This window comes from Heterodontus francisci, chromosome 3, assembly GCF_036365525.1.
Source record: "Heterodontus francisci isolate sHetFra1 chromosome 3, sHetFra1.hap1, whole genome shotgun sequence".
Classification (NCBI taxonomy): domain Eukaryota; kingdom Metazoa; phylum Chordata; class Chondrichthyes; order Heterodontiformes; family Heterodontidae; genus Heterodontus; species Heterodontus francisci.
In genome coordinates, this window is record NC_090373.1 from 203,070,446 (window position 1) to 203,091,193 (window position 20,748).

At 45.8% G+C, this 20,748-nt stretch overlaps 1 protein-coding gene across 1 annotated transcript in view; it reads right to left on the reverse strand.

The window, feature by feature from the left end:
* The window catches only part of LOC137367180 (dynein axonemal heavy chain 8-like), a 2,531,605-nt gene that overhangs the window by 583,828 nt on the left and 1,927,029 nt on the right, over nt 1–20,748 (reverse strand). Inside the window, exon 141 of the mRNA XM_068028616.1 lies at nt 11,279–11,446. Within this exon, the coding sequence (XP_067884717.1) occupies nt 11,279–11,446 (168 nt within the window). The remainder of the gene's footprint in view (nt 1–11,278; nt 11,447–20,748) is intronic.

The window sequence follows — 20,748 nt, forward strand, 5'->3', positions numbered from 1 at the left end:
TCCACCCTGTCCATGCCCCTCATAATCTTGTACACTTTCAGCTCTTCTGTTCATGTTTGGACCAAGGCTGTAATGAGGTCAGGAGCTGAGTGGCCTGGCGGAACCCAAACTGAGTGTCACTGAGCAGGTTATTGCGAAGCAAGTGCCGCTTGATGGCACTGTCAACGCTGTGCCATCCATCAATTTGCTGATGATCGAGAGCAGACTGATGGGGCAGTAATTGGCTTTGTCCTACTTTTTGTGGATAGGACATTCCTGGACAATTTTCCACATTGTCGGGTTTCAGCTGTACTAGAACAGCTTGGCTAAGTGCGCGGCTAGTTCTGCTGCACAAGCCTTCAATACCACAGCTGGGATGTTGTCAAAACCCATAACCTTTGCAGTATTCAGTGCCGTCAGCTGTTTCTTGATATCACATGTAAGTGTGAGTGACTGGTGTTCCTTCATTGTAAATTTCTTCTTCCTCTTTTACATCTTGCTCCTGCACCACTGCCTGTTCAGTTGATATTTCTTGGGTATCTGAAAGGAGACAGGCACAAGGGTAGGGCTAGGGTAAGTGGAGGTGGGGGAAAGCAAGAGTTGCATGTTCACTCCATCTGCAATTTGTATGACAGAGGAAATTGTGTGATGAGGGGGAAATGGAACGTGAGAAAGATATTAACATACCATCATCTTCAAGACTTTCAGCCCCATTCACTGGCCATGACCTCCATTATGACTGCTCCGATGATGGTATGTACTGTCTCCCATTAGTTAGGTATTGCTGCCTGCGGTTGTACACCACATTCTCCTGCATGAGATGAGGGGAAGTGTGTCAGTGAGCGTGTTGCAATCTGCCTGGAAGAAATGCATGTCAGAATTGAATAGCTGCCATCGTGATTAAGCTGTGAGATATGGATGTCAGGCTTGCAGTAATGCTAAGTTGTGAAGGTAGAGTGAAGCTATGAAACATGACTAATAAAGATTTGTTGATAGGTGCTGTGGTGGTGTTCAGCCCAAGGGCAGGTCCTCTGCTGTTTTTCACCACCCAGGAGAGATGAGCATGACTAGGGACGAGGGTATATGAGATAGTTTCCTGTTGCCTTTCTCAGTCTGGAACAGGATTTGAACCCTCACTGTTATTATGCTGAACCACACGTTAGCCATCTAGCCAACTGAGCTAAAGTAAAAGCAAAATACTGCAGATGCTGGAAATCTGAATTAAAAACAAGAAATGCTGGAAATACTCAGCAGGTCTGGCAGCATCTGTGGAGAGAGAAGCAGAGTTAACTTCGGAAGGAAGAAGGGTCACTGACCTGAAACGTTAACGCTGGCTGCACGCTGAACCATATAGAGTCATAGAGTTATACAACACAGAAACATGCCCTTTGGCCCATCGTGTCTGTGCCGGCCATCAAGCACCTATCTATTGTAATCCCATTTTCTAGCATTTGGTCCGTAGCCGTTTATGCAAAGGCATTTCAAGTGCTCATCGAAATACTTCCTAAATGTTGTGAGGGTTCCTGCCTCTACCACCCCTTCAGGCAGTGTGTTCCAGATTCCAACCACCCTCTGGGTGAAACAATCTTTCTTCAAAACCCCTCTAAATCTCCTGCCCCTTACCTTAAATCTACGCCCCCTGGTTATTGACACCTTCACTAAAGGAAAAGGTTTCTTCCTATCTATGCCCCTCATAATTTTGTATACCTCAATCAGGTCCCTCCTCAGCCTTCTCTGCTCTCAGGAAAACAACCCTAGCCTATCCAGTCTCTCTTCATAGCTGAAATGCTCCAGTCCAGGCAACATCCTGGTGAATCTCCTCTGCACCCTCTCCAGTGCAATCACATCCTTCCTAGAGTGTGGTGCCCAGAACTGTACACAGTACTCCAGCTGTGGCCTAACTTGTGTTTTATATGGCTCCATTATAACCTCCCTGCTCTTATACTCTCTGCCTCAGCTAATAAAGGCAAGTATCCCATATGCCTTCCTAACCACCTTATCTACCTGTGCTGTTGCCTTCAGTGATCTATCGACAAGTACACCAAGGTCCCTCTGACTCTCTGTACTTCCTAGGGTCCTACCATACATTGTATATTCCCTTGCCTTGTTGGTCCTCCCAAAATGCATCACCTTACACTTCTCAGGATTAAATTCCATTTGCCACAGCTCCGCCCATCTTACCAGCCCATCTATATCGTCCTGTAATCTAAGGTTTTCCTCCTCACTATTTATGACACCACCAATTTTCGTGTCATCTGTGAACTTACTGATCATACCTCCTATATTCATGTCTAAATGAGCAGGGAGCATGAAGTTTTCTTACGAACATATGAATTAGGAGCAGGAGTCGGCCTCTCGAGACTGCTCCACAATTTAATAAGATCATAGCTGATCTGATTGTAACCTTGACTCCACATTCCCACCTATCCCCAATAACCTTTCACCCCTTTGTTTATCAAGAATCTATCTACCTCTGCCTTAAAATTTTTAAAGAATTTTCTTCCACTGCCTTTTGAGGAAGAGAGTTCCAAAGACTCACGACCCTTTGAGAGAAAAAAAATTCTTCTCATCTCTGTCTTAAATGGGCGACCACTTATTTTGAAATCATGACTTAGTTCTAGGTTCTCCCACAAAGGGAAAAATCCTTTCCACATCCACTCCTCAGGATCTTATAGGTTTCAATCAAGTTGCCTCTTGCTCTTCTAAACTCCAGCAGATTCTAGCCCAGCCTGTCCAACCTTTCCTCATAAGACAACCCGCCCATTCCAAATATTAGTCTAGTAAACCTTCTCTGAACTGCTTCCAATGCATTTACATCCTTCCTTAAATAAGGGGACCAATACTGTATGCAGTACTCCAGATGTGATCTCACCAATGCCCTGTATAACTGAAGCATAACCTCCCTACTTTTGTATTCAATTCTCCTCACAATAAACAATAACATCTATAAGCTTTTCGAATTACTTGCTGTACCTGAATCCAAACTTTTTGTGATTCATGCACTAGAACACCCAGATCCCTCTACATCTGAGAGCTCTTCAATCTCGCACCACTTAAATAATATGCTTTTTTTATTCTTCCGGTCGAAATGGAAAGTTTAACATTTTCCCACATTATACTCCATTTTCCAGATCTTTGCCCACTCACTTAACCTATCTATATCCCTTTGTAGCCTCCCAATGTTCTCTTCACAAGTTACTTTTCTTCCTAACTTAGTCATCAGCAAATGTAACAACCATATCTTCAGTCCCTTCATCCAAATCATTTATATAAATTGTAAAAAGTTGAGGCAGCAGCACTAATCCCTGCTGCACACCAGTCGTTGCATTTTACGAACCAGAAAAGGACCCATTTATGCTTACTCTCTGTTTCTTGTTAGCTACCCCATCTTCTATCCAAGCCAATATGTTGCCCCCTATGCCATGAGCTTTTATTTTCCGCAATAACCTTTGATGTGGTACCTTATCAAATGCCTTCTGGAAATCTAAGTACCGTACATCCACTGGTTCCCCTATATCCACAGAACATGTTACTTCTTCAAAGAACTCCAGTAATTTGGATAAACAGGATTTCCCTTTCACAAAACCATGTTGACTCTGCCTGATTACCTTGAATTTTGCTAAGTGCCCGGCTATAACGTCTTTCATAATAGCTCCGAAGACAGATGCTAAGCTAACTGGTCTGTTGTTTCCTGCTTTCTGTCTCCCTCCCTTTTTCAATAAAGGAGTTACATTCACAATTTTCCAATCTCATAGAACCTTCCCTGAATCTAGTAAATTTTGGAAAATTAGAAACAGTGCATCAGCTATCTCACTCGTCACTTCTTTTAAGACCCGAGGATGAAGTCCATCAGGACCCAGTGTCTTGTCTGCCCGCAGCTCCAATAATTTGTTCAGTACAGTGGTACAGCGGTACAGCGGCGCAGTGGTTAGCACCGCAGCCTCACAGCTCCAGGGACCCGGATTCGATTCTGGGTACTGCCTGTGTGGAGTTTGCAAGTTCTCCCTGTGACCGTGTGGGTTTTCGCCGGGTGCTCCGGTTTCCTCCAAAGGCTTGCAGGTGATAGGTAAAATTGGCCATTGTAAATTGTCCCTAGTGGTAGGGAATATGGGATTACTGCAGGGTTAGTATAAATGGGTGGTTGTTGGTCGGCACAGACTCGGTGGGCCGAAGGGCCTGTTTCAGTGCTGTATCACTAAATAAATAAATACCACTTACCTGGTCTTTGTAATAATTTCCTCCTTCCCTTCCATTTCCAGATTTACAGCTATTTCTTGAATGTTACTTGTTTCGCTAAAGAGATTACCGATGCAAAATACCTGTTCAATTCATCTGCCTTTCCCTTATCAATTCCCCAGACTCTCTTTCTATAGGACCAACGCTCACTTTGTTAACTCTTTTCTTTTTTAAATAGCTATAGAAACTCTTACTATCTGTTTTATATATTTCTAGCAAGCTTTCTCTTGTACTCTAATTTTTCCCTCCTTATCAATCTTTTTGACATTGTTTGCTGTATTTTAATATTCTGTCCAATCTTCTGACCTGCCACCCATCTTTGTGCAGTTATATTCTTTTTTAAAAAGTTTTATACTGTCTTTAACTTATTTAGTGAAGCAAGGAGGGTGTGTCCTCCCATTGGAGTTTTTCTTTCTCGTTGGAATGTAGCTACTCTGAGCAGTCCTCGTGTGAAGGTGCTAAATTGGGGGAAGGCTAATTATAACAATATTAGGCAGGAACTGAAGAATTTAGATTGGGGGCGGCTGTTTGAGGGTAAATCAACATCTGACATGTGGGAGTCTTTCAAATGTCAGTTGATTAGCATCCAGGACCAGCATGTTCCTGTGAGGAAGAAGGATAAATTTGGCAAATTTCGGGAACCTTGGATAACGCGGGATATTGTGAGCCTCGTCAAAAAGAAAAAGGAAGCATTCGTAAGGGCTGGAAGGCAAGAGGGTAACCAGGGAAAGGGTTGGCCCACTCAAGGACAGAGAAAGGAATCTATGTGTGGAGCCAGAGGAAATGGGCGAGGTACTAAATGAGTACTTTGCATCAGTATTCACCAAGGAGAAGGACTTGGTGGATGATGAGCCTAGGGGAGGGAGTGCAGATAGTCTCAGTCATCTCAATATCAAAAAGGAGGAGGTGTTGGGTGTCTTGCAAAGCATTAAGGTAGATAAGTCCCCAGGGCCTGATGGGATCTACCCCAGAATACTGAGGGAGGCAAGGGAAGAAATTGCTGGGGCCTTGACAGAAATCTTTGCATCCTCATTGGCTACAGGTGAGGTCCCAGAGGGCTGGAGAAGAACCAATGTTGATCCTTTGTTTAAGAAGGGTAGCAAGAATAATCCAGGAAATTATAGGCCGGTGAGCCTCACGTCAGTGGTGGGGAAATTATTAGAGAGGATTCTTCGGGACAGGATTTACTCCCATTTGGAAACAAATGGACTCATTAGCGAGAGGCAGCATGGTTTTGTGAAGGGGAGGTCTTGCCTCACTAATTTGATTGAGTGTTTTGAGGAAGTGACAAAGATGATTGATGAAGGAAGGGCAGTGGATGTTATCTCTTTGGACTTCAGTAAAGCCTTTGACAAGGTCCCTCATGGCAGACTGATACAAAAGGTGAAGTCACATGGGATGAGAGGGGAGCTGGCAAGATGGATACAGAACTGGCTCAGTCATAGAAGACAGAGGGTAGCAGTGGAGGGGTGCTCTTCTGAATGGAGGGATGTGATTAGTGGTGTTCCGCAGGGATCAGTGCTGGGACCTTTGCTGTTTGTAGTATACATAAATGATTTGGAGGAAAATGTAGCTGGTCTGATTAGTAAGTTTGTGGATGACACAAAGGTTGGTGGAGTTGCGGACAGTGATGAGGATTGTCAAAGGAAACAGCAGGATATAGATCGGTTGGAGACTTGGGCGGAGAAATGGCAGATGGAGTTTAATTCGGACAAATGTGAGGTAATGCATTTTGGAAGGTCTAATGCAGGTGGGAACTATACAGTAAATGGAAGAACCCTTAGGAGTATTGACAGGTAGAGAGATCTGGGCGCACAGGTCCACAGGTCACTGAAAGTGGCAACGCAGGTAGATAAGGTAGTCAAGAAGGCATACTGCATGTTTGCCTTCATCGGTCGGGGCACAGAGTATAAAAATAGGCAAGTCATGTTGCAGCTGTACAGAACTTTAGTTTGGCCACACTTAGAATATTGCGTGCAATTCTGGTCGCCACACTACCAGAAGGACGTGGAGGCTTTGGAGAGGGTACAGAAGAGGTTTACCAGGATGTTGCCTGGTCTGGAGGGCATTAGCTATGAGGAGAGGTTGGATAAATTTGGATTGTTTTCACTGGAACGATGGAGCTGGAGGGGCGACATGATAGAGGTTTACAAAGTTATAAGCGGCACGGACAGAGTGGATAGTCAGAAGCTTTTTCCCAGGGTGGAAGAGTCAGTTACTAGGGGACATAGGTTTAAGGTGAGAGGGGCAAAGTTTAGAGGGGATGTGCGAGGCAAGTTCTTTTACAGAGGGTGGTGAGTGCATGGAACTTGTTGCCGGGGGAGGTGGTGGAAGCAGGTACCATGGAGACATTCAAGAGGCATCTTGACAAATACATGAATAGGATGGGAATAGAGGGATACGGACCCCGGAAGTGCAGAAGGTTTTAGTTTAGGCAGGCATCAAGTTTGGCGCAACCTTGGAGGGCCGAATGCCCTGTTCCTGTGCTGTACTGTTCTTTGTTCTTTGTATTCTGAAATATCCCCTTAAATGTCTTCCACTGCATCTCTTTTGACCTATCCCTTAACCTAATTTGCCAGTTCACTTTTGCTAGCTCTGCTTTCAGGCCCTCATTATTGTCCTAGTATAAGTTTAAATTACTAGTCTTTGACCATTCTTCTCTCTCTAAAACTGAATGTAAAATTCAATCATATTATGATCGCTGCTACCTAGGGGTGCCTTCACTATGAGGTCATCAATTAATCCTATCTTGTTGCACAATGCCAGGTCTACTATAGCCTGCTCTACGGTTGGCTGCAGAACATGCTGTTTATTTTAATTCATTCATGGGATGTGGGCATCACTGGCTATGCCAGCATTTATTGCCCATCCTTAATTACTCTTGAGAAGGTGTTGGTGAGTTGCCTTCTTGAACCTCTGCAGTCCATGTGAGGTAGGTACACCCACAGTGCTGTTAGGAAGGGAGTTCCAGGATTTTGACCCAGCGACAGTGAAGGAACGGCGCTATAGTTCCAAGTCAGGATGGTGTGTGACTTGGATGGGAACTTGTAGGTGGTGATGTTCCCATGCTTCTGCTGCTCTTGTCCTTTGAGGTGGTAGAGGTCGCGGGTTTGGAAGGTGCTGTCTAAGGAGCCTTGGTGCGTTGCTGCAGTGCATCTTGTAGATGGTACACACTACTGCCATTGTGCGTCGGTGGTGGAGGGAGTGAATGTTTGTGGATGGTGTGCCAATCAAGCGGGCTGCTTTGTCCTGGATGGTTTCGAGTTCTTGAGTGTTGTTGGAGCTGCACCCATCCAGGCAAGTGGAGAGTATTCCATGACACTCCTGACTTGTGCCTTGTAGATGGTGGACAGGCTTTGGGGAGTCAGGAGGTGAGTTACTCGCCGCAGGATTCCTAGCCTCTGACCTGCTCTTGTAGCCACGGTATTTGTATGGCTACTCCAGTTCAGTTTCTGGTCAATGGTAGCCCCCAGGATGTTGATAGTGGGGGATTCAGCGATGGTAATGCCATTCAATGTCAAGGGGAGATGGTTAGATTCTCTCTTGTTGGAGATGGTCATTGCCTGGCACTTGTGTGTCGCAAATGTTACTTGCCATTTATCAGCCCAAGCCTGGATATTGTCCAGGTCTTGTTGCATTTCTACATGGACTGCTTCAGTATTTGAGGAGTCGCGAATGGTGCTGAACATTTTGCAATCATCCCCAATTCTGACCTTCTGATTGAAGGAAGGTCATTGATGAAGCAGCTGAAGATGGTTGGGCCTAGGACACTACCCTGAGGAACTCCTGCAGTGATGTCCTGGAGCTCAGATGATTGACCTCCAACAACCACAGCCACATATTCTAAGAAACTATCCTAAAATCGTTCTATGAACTCCTCATCTAGGCTATCTTTGCCTTTCTGATACTTCCAGTATATACATAGATTAAAATCCCTGATGATTATCACTGTACCTTTGTGACAATTATTTCTTCCTTTATATTCTGTCCTACCATGTGGTTCTGTTTACGGGCCCGTATGCCACACCCCGAGTAACTTCTTGCTTTTATCATTTCTTATCTTGACCCAAACCTCTTCTACATCCTGGTTTCCTGAACTTCAGTCTTTGGCCTCCTTATCTCGAGAGACACCTGAAGGTGGTCAGTGGTGTGTGGAGCAGCGCCTGAAGTGGCTATAAAGGCCAATTCTAGAGTGACAGGTTCTTCCACAGGTGCTGCAGAAAAATTTGTTTGTCGGGGCTGTTACACAGTTGGCTCTCCCCTTGCGCCTTTGTCTTTTTTCCTGCCAACTACTAAGTCTCTTCGACTCGCCACACTTTAGCCCCGCCTTTATGGCTGCCCGCCAGCTCTGGCGAACGCTGGCAACTGACTCCCACGACTTGTGATCAATGTCACAGGATTTCATGTCGCGTTTGCAGATGTCTTTAAAGCGGAGACATGGACGGCCGGTGAGTCTGATACCAGTGGCGAGCTCACTGTACAATGTGTCTTTGGGGATCCTACCACCTTCCATGCGGATCACATGGCCAAGCCATCTCAAGCGCCGCTGACTCAGTAGTGTGTACAAGCTGGGGATGTTGGCTGCCTCGAGGACTTCTGTGTTGGAGATACAGTCCTGCCACCTGATGCCAAGTATTCTCCGGAGGCAGCGAAGATGGAATGAATTGAGACGTCGCTCTTGGCTGACATATGTTGTCCAGGCCTCGCTGCCATAGAGCAAGGTACTGGGGACACAGGCTTGATACACTCGGACTTTTGTGTTCCGTGTCAGTGCGCCATTTTCCCACACTCTCTTGGCCAGTCTGGACATAGCAGTGGAAGCCTTTCCCATGCGCTTGTTGATTTCTGCATCTAGAGACAGGTTACTGGTGATAGTTGAGCCTAGGTAGGTGAACTCTTGAACCACTTCCAGAGCGTGGTCGCCAATACTGATGGATGGAGCATTTCTGACGTCCTGCCCCATGATGTTCGTTTTCTTGAGGCTGATGGTTAGGCCAAATTCATTGCAGGCAGCCGCAAACCTGTCGATGAGACTCTGCAGGCACTCTTTAGTGTGAGATGTTAAAGCAGCATCGTCATCAAAGAGGAGTTCCCTGATGAGGACTTTCCGTATTTTGGACTTCGCTCTTAGACGGGCAAGGTTGAACAATCTGCCCCCTGATCTTGTGTGGAGGAAAATTCCTTCTTCAGAGGACTTGAACGCATGAGAAAGCAGCAGGGAGAAGAAAATCCCAAAAAGTGGTTTCCTGAACTTAGGTCATCCCTTTCCATTGCGCTAATACCATCATTAATTTGTCGAGTCACCCCTCCACCTTTTCCTGGCTTCTTGTCCTTCCTAACTGTCATGTACCCTTCAATATTCAGTTCCCAATCTATGTCACCTGCAGCCAGGTCTCTGCATTGGCTATCAGATCGTACTTATTTATTTCTATTTGTGCTATCATTTCATCTGTTTTGTTTAAAATGCTACGTGCACTCAGATACAAAGCCTTTTGTTTTGTCCTTTTATTATTTTTGTAATGTCGAGCCTTGATTGCTGATTCACTCTTAGATTTATACTCTCTATCCCTTCCTGTCATGTTCTGTTTATCAGGTATGTTTATTAGGGATGGCCAATAAATGCTGGCCTGGTCAGCGACATCCACATCCCCATAAATGAATAAATAAAATAAAAATCCCATATTAATATCTTTCTCTCTTGCCTTGTCTCTACTCTTTGATTTACCACATCTTCAAAATTTGATCCCTAGCCCTCACTATTTAGCTCAAAACCCTCTCTATTTCCCTAGTTATGTGGCTCGCTAGAACACCAGCCCCAGCACGGTTCAGGTGTAGACCGTCCCAATGGTACAGTCCCCACTTTCCCCAGTATTGGTGCCAGTGCCCCAAGAACTGTAACCTACTTGTACCACATCAACCTTTGAGCCATGCATTTATTTCTCTGGCCTTATTTGCTCTATGCCAATTTGCACGTGGCTCAGGTAATAATCCTGAGATTATTACCTTTTGAGTTTCTGCTTCTTAATTTGATACCTTGCTCCTCATACTGACTGTGCAGAACCTCTTTCCTTGTCCTGCCTATGTTGTTGGTACCTACATGGACCATGACAACTGGATCCTCACCCTTCCACTGTAAATTCCTCTCCTACTCTGTGCAAATGTCCTGAACCCTGGCACTGGGCAGGCAACACAGTCTTCTGGCCTGTCACTCTTTGCTGCAGAGAACAGTGTCAATCCCCCTCACTATACTGTCCCCTACTATCACTACCTTCCTCTTTGCTCTCCCCACTTGAATGGCTTCCTGTACCATGGTTAGTTAGCTCTTCTTCCCTGCAGCCCCCACTCTCATCCAAACAAGTTGAAAGAACGTCAAACCCATTGGACAATCGCAAAGGCTGAGGCTGCTGCACTCCTACCCTCTGGGTCCCCTTTCCTGCCTCAGCTGAAGCCACACTCTTCTGTCCCTAACCACAGACCAAATCAGAAGACCCTATCCACAGCGGTGTGGCCGCATCCTGGTACAAAGTATCCAGGTAACTTTCCCCCTCCCTGATGCCTGTAGCTTGGCCTCCAGCTCAATGACTCTGAGCCGAAGCTCATCAAGCTGCAAACACTTACTGCAGATGTTTCCCCTGGATCACACTGGTATCCAGGAGCTCCCACATGCTGCAGTTATGACACATCACCTGCTCTGCCATCCTTAATGTATTCTAATTAACTACGTAATTATTTTATTCAATTATTTCACAGCCTGAGTCTTAGGCAGTCTATTTTTGTTGACAAAAATCATTGAAATGGATTTTAATAATGTATTATTTCAGAAAAGGTTATTTACTAGTAGGCTTTCCTTTAGCCTTTAAAAAGAAACAGTCTCCACACATTGATAGGTGCTAGGATTAGAACTTCCCTACTCCTGGCATCTCATTCATTATATGAGGGTGTTGAGAATGAAGGAGAATATCAAATTATTCTGACTGAAATTACTGACAAGAGTTGGCTTTTAACATTCAGTACTTACTGTTTACCAGGCAAAATATCACAGGATTATAATAAATGGTGTCACCTTCAAAGACTCCCCCCAGGATGGCTTGAGACAGGGTCTCTCAGGGTCCATGGTGACTGTATCCATTTTTTTTTGGAAGAGAACCAGCACACAGTCAAGAATCCTCATAATCAGGTGCGGTGGTTTGGCTAATTTACGCACTGTGGAAATATCAGCGGGCTTGATTGTCTAGGAAGTGAAACATAATATGTTAACATGAACGTAATATACACAGGCAGTTTCCCATTACATTATTCAGCACAAACTTGCATCCAATCAATTTTTATCTTAAAGGTGCCAGAAAAGAATCTTTGGACTGAGAGATGCAGCATCTCAGTTGGTGTTTTTTTTTTCAGGGGTATGTGGTTGTAGATCAGAGGTCACAGCCCTCATTGTTTTCAATGGAGCCACTCTGGGATGTATGGGCAGCTCGCTATCAGTGATGTTATAGAGCACACGATTAGATGAGGAAGTGAGGGAGTTTGGAAGAAATATTTAAGCAGAAAACAATATGTGGGGTTGCTTTTTATTCACAGTAGGTGCCCATTTTATACAGTGAAAAATATTTATCAAATACAGAAACAGAGAACACTGAAAATAGATGGTGGTACAGGTGTTCTGATAAAGGATTACACATGGAAAAAGTCATTTGGATTATATTTTCCAGCTCCTAACTGAACAGAGATGTTTTTAAATATATTGGGAATAATTTTCATAAGTAATACATTTTTCATTGTGAAATGGGGGAATACTTTAAATGGAAAATATGGCCCTCACACAGTCAAAGAATCATTGCAGCACAGGAGGCCATTTGTTCCCTTTTTTTTAGTTTACTTTTTTTTCCTTTTCTTTCCTCTCCTGAAGGCACTGCAGCAGAACCAAGGTGCAAGTACTTGGAAGCACTAAATGTAAATTCAGGCACAAGCTGCTCACAATTTCAGTTTGTTGCAATTAATAGTCGTAGAATCATTTACAGCACAGAACTGGGCCATTTGGCCCATCGAGTCCCTGCTGACTAACGCCGGAGCTATTCAGTCAGTCCTACTCCCAGGCTCAAGAATGCAAGTCTATTTCTCTCAGATGGCCATTTAACTTCCATTTGAAGTCATTGATCGTCTCCACCTCCACCAAACTTCCAGCAAACTCCAGGTCATTACCATCCACTGCTTAAAAAAATTGCTTCCTCATATTTCCCCCTGCATCTTTTGCCCAAAACTTTTAATCTGTGTCTCCTAGTCCTTGTACTGTTTGTTAATGGGAACAGTCTTTTTTCCTTGTCTAACTTATCTAAGCTATCATAATCTTGTACACTGCTATTACATCTTACCTTAATTTCCTTTTTCAAAGGAAAACAAACCCTGCTTTTCCAACCTAACCTTGTAACTCAAATCCTCCAAACCTGGAATCATTCTCGTAAATCTCCTCTGCACCCACTCAAGGACCCTCACATCCTTTCTGAAGTGTGGTGACCAGAGCTGGATGCAATACTCCAGTTGGGGCCAAATCAGAGTTCCTCAGGGTAGTGTCCTAGGCCCAATCATCTTCAGCTGCTTCATCAATGACCTTCCTTCACTCATAAGGTCAGAAGTGGGGATGTTCACTGATGATTGCACAATGTTCAGCACCATTTGCGACTCCTCAGATACTGAAGCAGTCCGTGTAGAAATTCAGCAAGACCTGGACAATCTCCAGGCTTGGGCTGATAAATGGCAAGTAACATTCATGCCACACAAATGCCAGGCAATGACCATCTCCAACAAGAGAGAATCTAACCAACTTCTCTTGACATTCAATGGGAAGTGGTGGCTTTGTGGTATTGTCACTGGACCAGAGACCCAGGGTATTTCTCTGGGGACATGGGTTCAAATCCCACCACAGAAGAAGGTGGAATTTGAATTCAATTAATAAATCTGGAATTTAAAGCTACTCTAATGATGGCCATAAAACCATTGTCAATTGTTGTAAAAACCCATCTGGATCATTAATGTCCTTTAGGGAAGGAAATCAGCTGTCCTTACTAGGTCTGGTCTTGGATCACATAATAGGTGAGGGAACCAACAAGAGGGAAAAACGTGCTTGACCTCGTCCTCACCAATCTGCCTTCCGCAGATACATCTGTCCATGACAGTATTGGTAGGAGTTACCACTGCACAGTCCTTGTGAAGACGAAGTCCCATCTTCACATTTAGGATACTTTCCATCATGCTGAGTGGCACTACCACTGTGCTAAATTGGATACATTTCGAACAGCTCTAGTAATGCAAAACTGGGCATCTATGAGGTGCTGTGGGCCATCAGCAGCAGCAGAATTGTGCTGAATCACAATCTGTAACCTCATGGCCCAGCATATTCCCCACTCTACCATTACCATCAAGCCAGGAGACCAACCCTAGTTCAATGAAGAGTGCAGGAGGTCATGCCTCAAAATGAGGCGTCAACCTGGTGAAGCTACAACACAGGACTACTTGCATGCCAAACTGCGTAAGCAGCATGTGATAGACAGAGCTAAGCGATCCCAAAACCAACGGATCAGATCGAAGCTCTGCAGTCCTGCCACATCCAGCCGTGAATGGTGGTGAACAATTAAACTGAAGGAGGTGGCCCCACAAATATTCCCATCCTCACTGATGGGGGAGCCCAGCACATCAGTGCGAAAGATAAGACTGAAGCATTTGTAACAATCTTCAGCCAGAAGTGCCGAGTTGATGATCCATCTCGGCCTCCTCCTGAAGTTCCCAGCATCACAGATGCCAGTCCCAGACTTCAGCCAATTCCATTCACTCCACATGATATCAAGAAACAACTGGATACTGCCAAAGGCTATGGGCCCTGACAATATTCCGGCAATAGTACTGAAGACCTGTGCTCCAGATCTTGTCACACCCCTAGCCAAGCTGTTCCAGTACAGCTACAACACTGGCATCTACCTGGCAATGTAGAAAATTGACCAGGTATGTCCTGTACACAAAAAGCAGGACAAGTCCAACCCAGCCAATTACCGTCCCATCATTCTACTCTCAATCAGTAAAGTGATGGAAGGTGTCAGCGACAGTGCTATCAAGCAGGACTTGCTTAGCAATAACCTGCTGAGTGACACTCAGTTTGGGTTCCACCAGGGCCACTCAGCTCCTGACTTTGTTACAGCCTTGGTTCAAACATGGAAGGGGAGCAGCCAGAAGTCGTGGTACACATCGGTACCAATGACATAGCTAGGAAAAGCGAATATAGGGCGTTAGGTTGGAAGCTAAAAGGCAGGATGAGCAGAATAGTAATCTTAGGATTGATACCGGTGCCACGTGCTAGTGAGGCTCGGAACAGAGAGCGTGCAGCTGAACACGTGGCGACAGAGCTGGTGTAGGAGGGAAGGCTTCAGATATGTGGATCATTGGGATACCTTCTGGGGAAGGTGGGACCTGTACAAGAAGGACGGGTTGCATCTGAACTGGAGGGGCACCAATGTCCTGGGCGGGAGGTTTGCTAGAGCTCTTCGGGAGGGTTTAAACTAGTTTGGCAGGGGGATGGGAACCTGAGCTACGGATCAGTGGATGGGGTAGCTGTTGAACAGGCAGATACAGAGTGCAGAGAGTCTGTGAGGAAAGTTAGACAGTTGACAGGGCAAAGTTGCAGCCAGTATGATGGGTTGAAGTGTGTCTATTTTAACGCAATAAGTGTCAGGAATAAGGGTGATGAACTTAGAGCATGGATCAGTACTTGGAGCTACGATGTTGTGGCCATTACAGAGACTTGGATATCGCAGGGGCAGGAATGGATGTTGGATGTTCCGGGGTTTAGATGTTTCAAAAGGAATAGTGGGGGAGGTAAAAGAGGTGGGGGAGTGGCATTGCTAATCAGGGATAGTATCACAGCTGCAGAGGTCGTCGAGGAGGGTTTGTCTACTGAGTCATTATGGGTGGAAGTCAGAAACAGGAAAGGAGCAGTCACTTTATTGGGAGTTTTCTATAGACCCCCCCAATAGCAACAGAGACACAGAGGAACAGATTGGGAGGCAGATTTTGGAAAGGTGCAGAAGTAACAGGGTTGTTGTCATGGGTGACTTCAACTTCCCTAATATTGATTGGAACCTCCTTAGTGCAAATAGTTTGGATGGAACAGATTTTGTCAGGTGTGTCCAGGAAGGTTTCCTTACTCAATATGTAGATAGGCCGACTAGAGGGGAGACTATGTTGGATTTGGTGCTTGGCAACGAACCAGGCCAGGTGGCAGATCTCTCGGTGGGAGAGCATTTTGGTGATAGTGATCACAACTCCCTGACCTTTACTATAGTCATGGAGAGGGATAGGAGCAGACGGGATGGGAAAATATTTAATTGGGGGAGGGGGAATTACAATGCAGGAACTGGGGAGCTTAAATTGGGAACAGGTGTTCTCAGGGAAATGCACGACAGAAATGTGGAGGTTGTTTAGGGAGCACTTGATGCGACTGCTGGATAGGTTTGTCCCGATGAGGCAAGGAAGGGATGGTAGGGTGAAGGAACCTTGGATGACAAGAGATGTGGAACAGCTAGTCAAGAGGAAGAAGGAAGCTTGCTTAAGGTTGAGGAAGCAAGGATCAGACAGGGCTCTAGAGTGTTACAAGGTAGCCAGGAAGGAACTGAAGAATGGACTTTGAAGAGCTAGAAGGGGACATGAAAAAGTCTTGGCGGGTAGGATTAAGGAAAATCCCAAGGCGTTCTACACTTATGTGAGGAACAAGAGGATGGCCAGAGTGAGGGTAGGGCCGATCAGCGATAGTGGAGGGAACTTGTGCCTGGAGTCGGAGGAGGTAGGGGAGGTCCTTAATGAATACTTTGCTTCAGTATTCACTAGTGAGAGGGACCTTGTCGTTTGTGAGGACAGAGTGAAACAGGCTGATATGCTCAAACAGGTTGATGATTAAGAAGGAGGATGTGCCGGAAATTTTGAAAGACATGAGGATATATAAGTCCCCGGGGCCAGACGGGATATACCCAAGGTTATTACGGGAAGCGAGGGAAGAGATTGCCGCGCCATTGACGATGATCTTTGCATCCTCACTGTCCAGTGGAGTAGTACCAGATGATTGGAGGGTGGCAAATATTATTCCCTTGTTCAAGAAAGGGAATAGGGATAACCCTGGGAATTACAGACCAGTCAGTCTTACTTCGGTGGTGAGCAAATTATTGGAGATGATTCTGTGAGACAGGATTTATGATTATTTGGAAAAGCATAGTTTGATTAGAGACAGTCAGCATGGCTTTGTGAGGGGCAGGTCATGCCTCACAAGCCTTATTGAATTCTTTGAGGATGTGACAAAACACATTGATGAAGGAAGAGCAGTGGATGTGGCTTATATGGATTTTAGCAAGGCGTTTGATAAGGTTCCCCATGGTAGGCTCATTCAGAAAGTAAGGAGGCATGGGATACAGGGAAATTTGGCTGTCTGGATACAGAATTGGCTGGCCCATAGAAGACAGAGGGTGGTAGTAGATGGAAAGTATTCAGCTTGGAGCTCGGTGACCAGTGGTGTTCCGCAGGGATCTGTTCTGGGACCTCTGCTCTTTGTGATTTTTATAAATGACTTGGATGAGGAAGTGGAAGGCTGGGTTAGTAAGTTTGCCGATGACACAAAGGTTGCTGGAGTTGTGGATAGTGTGGAAGGCTGTTGTAGGTTGCAACGGGACATTGACAGGATGCAGAGCTGGGCTGAGAGGTGGCAGATGGAGTTCAACCTGGAAAAGTGTGAAGTGATTCATTTTGGAAGGTCGAATTTGAATACAGAATACAGGCTTAAAGACAGGATTCTTGGCAGTGTGGAGGAACAGAGGGATCTTGGGGTCCATGTCCATAGATCCCTCAAAGTTGCCACCCAAGTTGATAGGGTTGTTAAGAAGGCATATGGTGTGTTGGCTTTCATTAACAGGGGGATTGAGTTTAAGAGCTGCGAGATTATGCTGCAGCTCTATAAAGCCCTGGTTTGACCACACTTGGAATATTGTGTTCAGTTCTGGTCACCTCATTATAGGAAGGATGTGGAAGCTTTAGAGAGGGTGCAGAGGAGATTTACCAGGATGCTGCCTGGACTGGAGGGCATGTCTTAAGAAGAAAGGTTGAGGGAGCTAGGGCTTTTCTCATTGGAGTGAAGAAGGATGAGAGGTGACTTGATAGAGGGGTACAAGATGATGAGAGGCATAGATAGAGTGGATAGCCAGAGACTTTTTCCCAGCGTGGAAAGGGCTATCACCAGGGGGCATAATTTTAAGGTGATTGGAGGAAGGTTTAGGGGAGATGTCAGAGATAAATTCTTTGCACAGAGAGTGGTGGGTGCGTGGAATGCACTGCCAGCGGTGGTAGTAGAAGCACAATACATCAGGGACATTTAAGCGACTCTTGGATAGGTACATGGATGATAGTTGAATGAAGGGTATGTAGGTAGTTTGATCTTAGAGTAGGTTAAATGTTCGGCACAACATCGTGGGCCGAAGGGCCTGTACTGTGCTGTACTGTTCTATGTCCTATGTTCTAAAAGAGATGAATGCAGGAGGTCAGGTGAGAGTGACTGCCCTTGACATCAAAGCAGCATTTGACCAAGTATGGCATCAAGGAGCCCTCGCAAAACTGAGGTCAATGGGAATCAGGGGCAAAATCCTCCGCTGGCTGGAGTCATACCTAGCGCAAAGAAAGATGGTTGTGGTTGTTGGAGGTCAATCATCTGAGGTCCAGGACATCACTGCAGGAGTTCCTCAAGATACTGTCCTAGGCCCAACCATCTTTAGCTGCCTCATCAATGACCTTCCTTCAATCATAAGGTCAGAAATGGGGATGTTTGCTGATGACTGCACGAAGTTCAGCACCATTCGCGGCTCCTCAGATCCTGAAACAGTCTGTGTAGGAATTCAGCAACACCTGGACAATCTCCAAGCTTGGGCTGATAAGTGGCAAGTAACATTCGCGCCACACAAGTGCCAGGCAATGACCATCTCCAGCAAGAGAGAATCTAACCATCTCCCCTTGAATTCAATGGCATTATGATCACTGAATCCCCCACTATCAACATCCTAGGGGCTACCATTGACCAGAAACTGAACTGGAGTAGCCATATAAGTACCGCGGCTACAAGAGCAGGTTAGAGGCTGGGAATCCTGCTGTGAGTAATTCACCTCCTGACTCCCCAAAGCCTCCAATTTTCCCATCCAAGTCACACACCATCCTGACTTGGAACCATATCGCCGTTCCTTCACTGTCGCTGGATCAAAATCCTTGAACTCCCTTCCCAACAGCACTGTGGGTGTACATACCTCACATTGACTGTCACGGTTCAAGAAGGCAGCTCACCACCACCTTCTCAAGGGCAATTAGGGATGGGCAATAAATGCTGGCCTGGCCAGCGATGCCCGCATCCGAGGAATGAATAAAAAAAATAAAGTTTCAGCATAACTTTCCTGCTTTTGTACTCAATGTCTCTATTTATGAAGTCCAGGATTGCAGATGTTTTACTAACCACGCTTTCAATATGTCCTGCCACCTTCAAAGATCAATGCACATGCACCCCCAGGTCCCTCTGTCCCTGCACAATCTTTAGCTCTGTGCCAATAAGTATATATTACCTCTCCCTATTCCTTCTGCCAAAATGCATCATCTCACACTTGTCAGTATTAATTTCCATCTGCGACCTCTCTGCCCGTTCTGCTAGCCTATCTATGTTCTGTTGGAGGTCGTTCATCCTCACTGTTTGCCACTCCTCCAAGTTTGGTGTTGCCAGCAAATTTTGAGATTCTACTTTGTGTTCAAAGTCCTTTATATCGAGCAAAAAAGCAGCGGTCCCAACACTGACCCTTGGAGACCACCACTATCTACCATCCTCCAGTCTGAAAAGCAACCATTTTGGACAACTCACTGTTTTGTGTACTTGAGTCAATTTTTATCCATAATGTCAGGAGCTGAGTGGCCCTGGTGAAACTGAAACAGAGCGTCAGTGAGACAAATCTGCCCCCCTAACTCATGTTATGATACGGTTTTCTTGATGTTGGTCACTTTTCAATAACATGCTGAAATAACCATTCATCACAGGCAGCTTAGATAGATTGGGTCAATAAGTTATTCAATATGAAGGGCATCACAGTTATATCTCATCCTGCCCTATCAGACATGCACACACATGGGTCGGGATTTTATTGAGCTCGCGACGTTGGGCTCCGTGGCAGAGGGTGCTGGAAGCTCGTTCTGTCAGCGACCCGCCACAGAGTCCAACGCCGCGAGTGCTGGGCCCAATCTTCCCGGCAGATGTGAGACTCCATGGTGGCTCCTCTCCACCCCCCAACCCCCCGCTGCTGGGCGATGGGACCTGGCTTTGAATATTTAAATTAAGCACATGAATAGAGTTAACTAAAAATCAATCCAATCTTGCTTTTGGGCCGTGATCTTCCAAGCGGCAGCAGGCACTCACATGCCTTCACTTTCCTGTCCAGGGAAAGCAGGCACCACAGTGGTGGGGAAGGGGAGATCTTTTGATTGTTAGTACAGTGTGGAGTGGGGGGAGACGAGGACAGAGTTACAGTATTCGTGCAGCGGATAGTGGGAAGGAGTGACCTGCACTTTGTTCAGTTTGTGGGAGGAAGGCAAGTGTTGAAGGTAAGTGTTTTTTTTGCAGGGATAGGGCAAATATTGAATTTAATTGTTATTGGGGGTGGGAAAGTCCAACAGATTTTTGATCTGTGCAGTGCGGGGGTGGGGGGGGCGTTGCTGGCGAGGTATAAATTTAAAAATGTAAATTAGCCAGTAGGGCTGGCTGCCCTTTCAAAATGCACAGGCAGCTGATGCCATTGCCAGCGTTGGAGAGCCCGCCCCCTCCATGTGATTGGGAGGTGGTGGCCCGACCAGCATATTATTCTTTCGCCCGCCGTCACTCCCGGCAGTGGGTGTATAACATCCAGCCCATGATGAGCACTTTCTAGTCGGGATTAATAGATAATAGATTAATAGGGCGGCACAGTGGCGCAGTGGTTAGCACTGCAGCCTCACAGCTCCAGGGACCCGGGTTCGATTCTGGGTACTGCCTGTGTGGAGTTTGCAAGTTCTCCCTGTGTCTGCGTGGGTTTTCTCCGGATGCTCCGGTTTCCTCCCACAAGCCAAAGGACTTGCAGGTTGATAGGTAAATTGGCCATTATAAATTGTCACTAGTATCGGTAGGTGGTAGGGAAATATAGGGACAGGTGGGGATGTTTGGTAGGAATATGGGATTAGTGTAGGATTAGTATAAATGGGTGGTTGATGGTCGGCACAGACTCGGTGGGCCGAAGGGCCTGTTTCAGTGCTGTATCTCTAATCTAATCTAATCTAATAACTATTCGGAGTAGGAAACCTGGCTGAATTTTCAATTAGCTAGTCCACTAAGTCATTCATAAGAACATAGGAACAGGAGTAGGTCATTCAGCCCCTCAAGCCTGTCCCGCCATTCAATGAGATCATGGTTGATCCGCGGCCTAACTCCATAGACCTGCCTTTGGCCCAATTCCC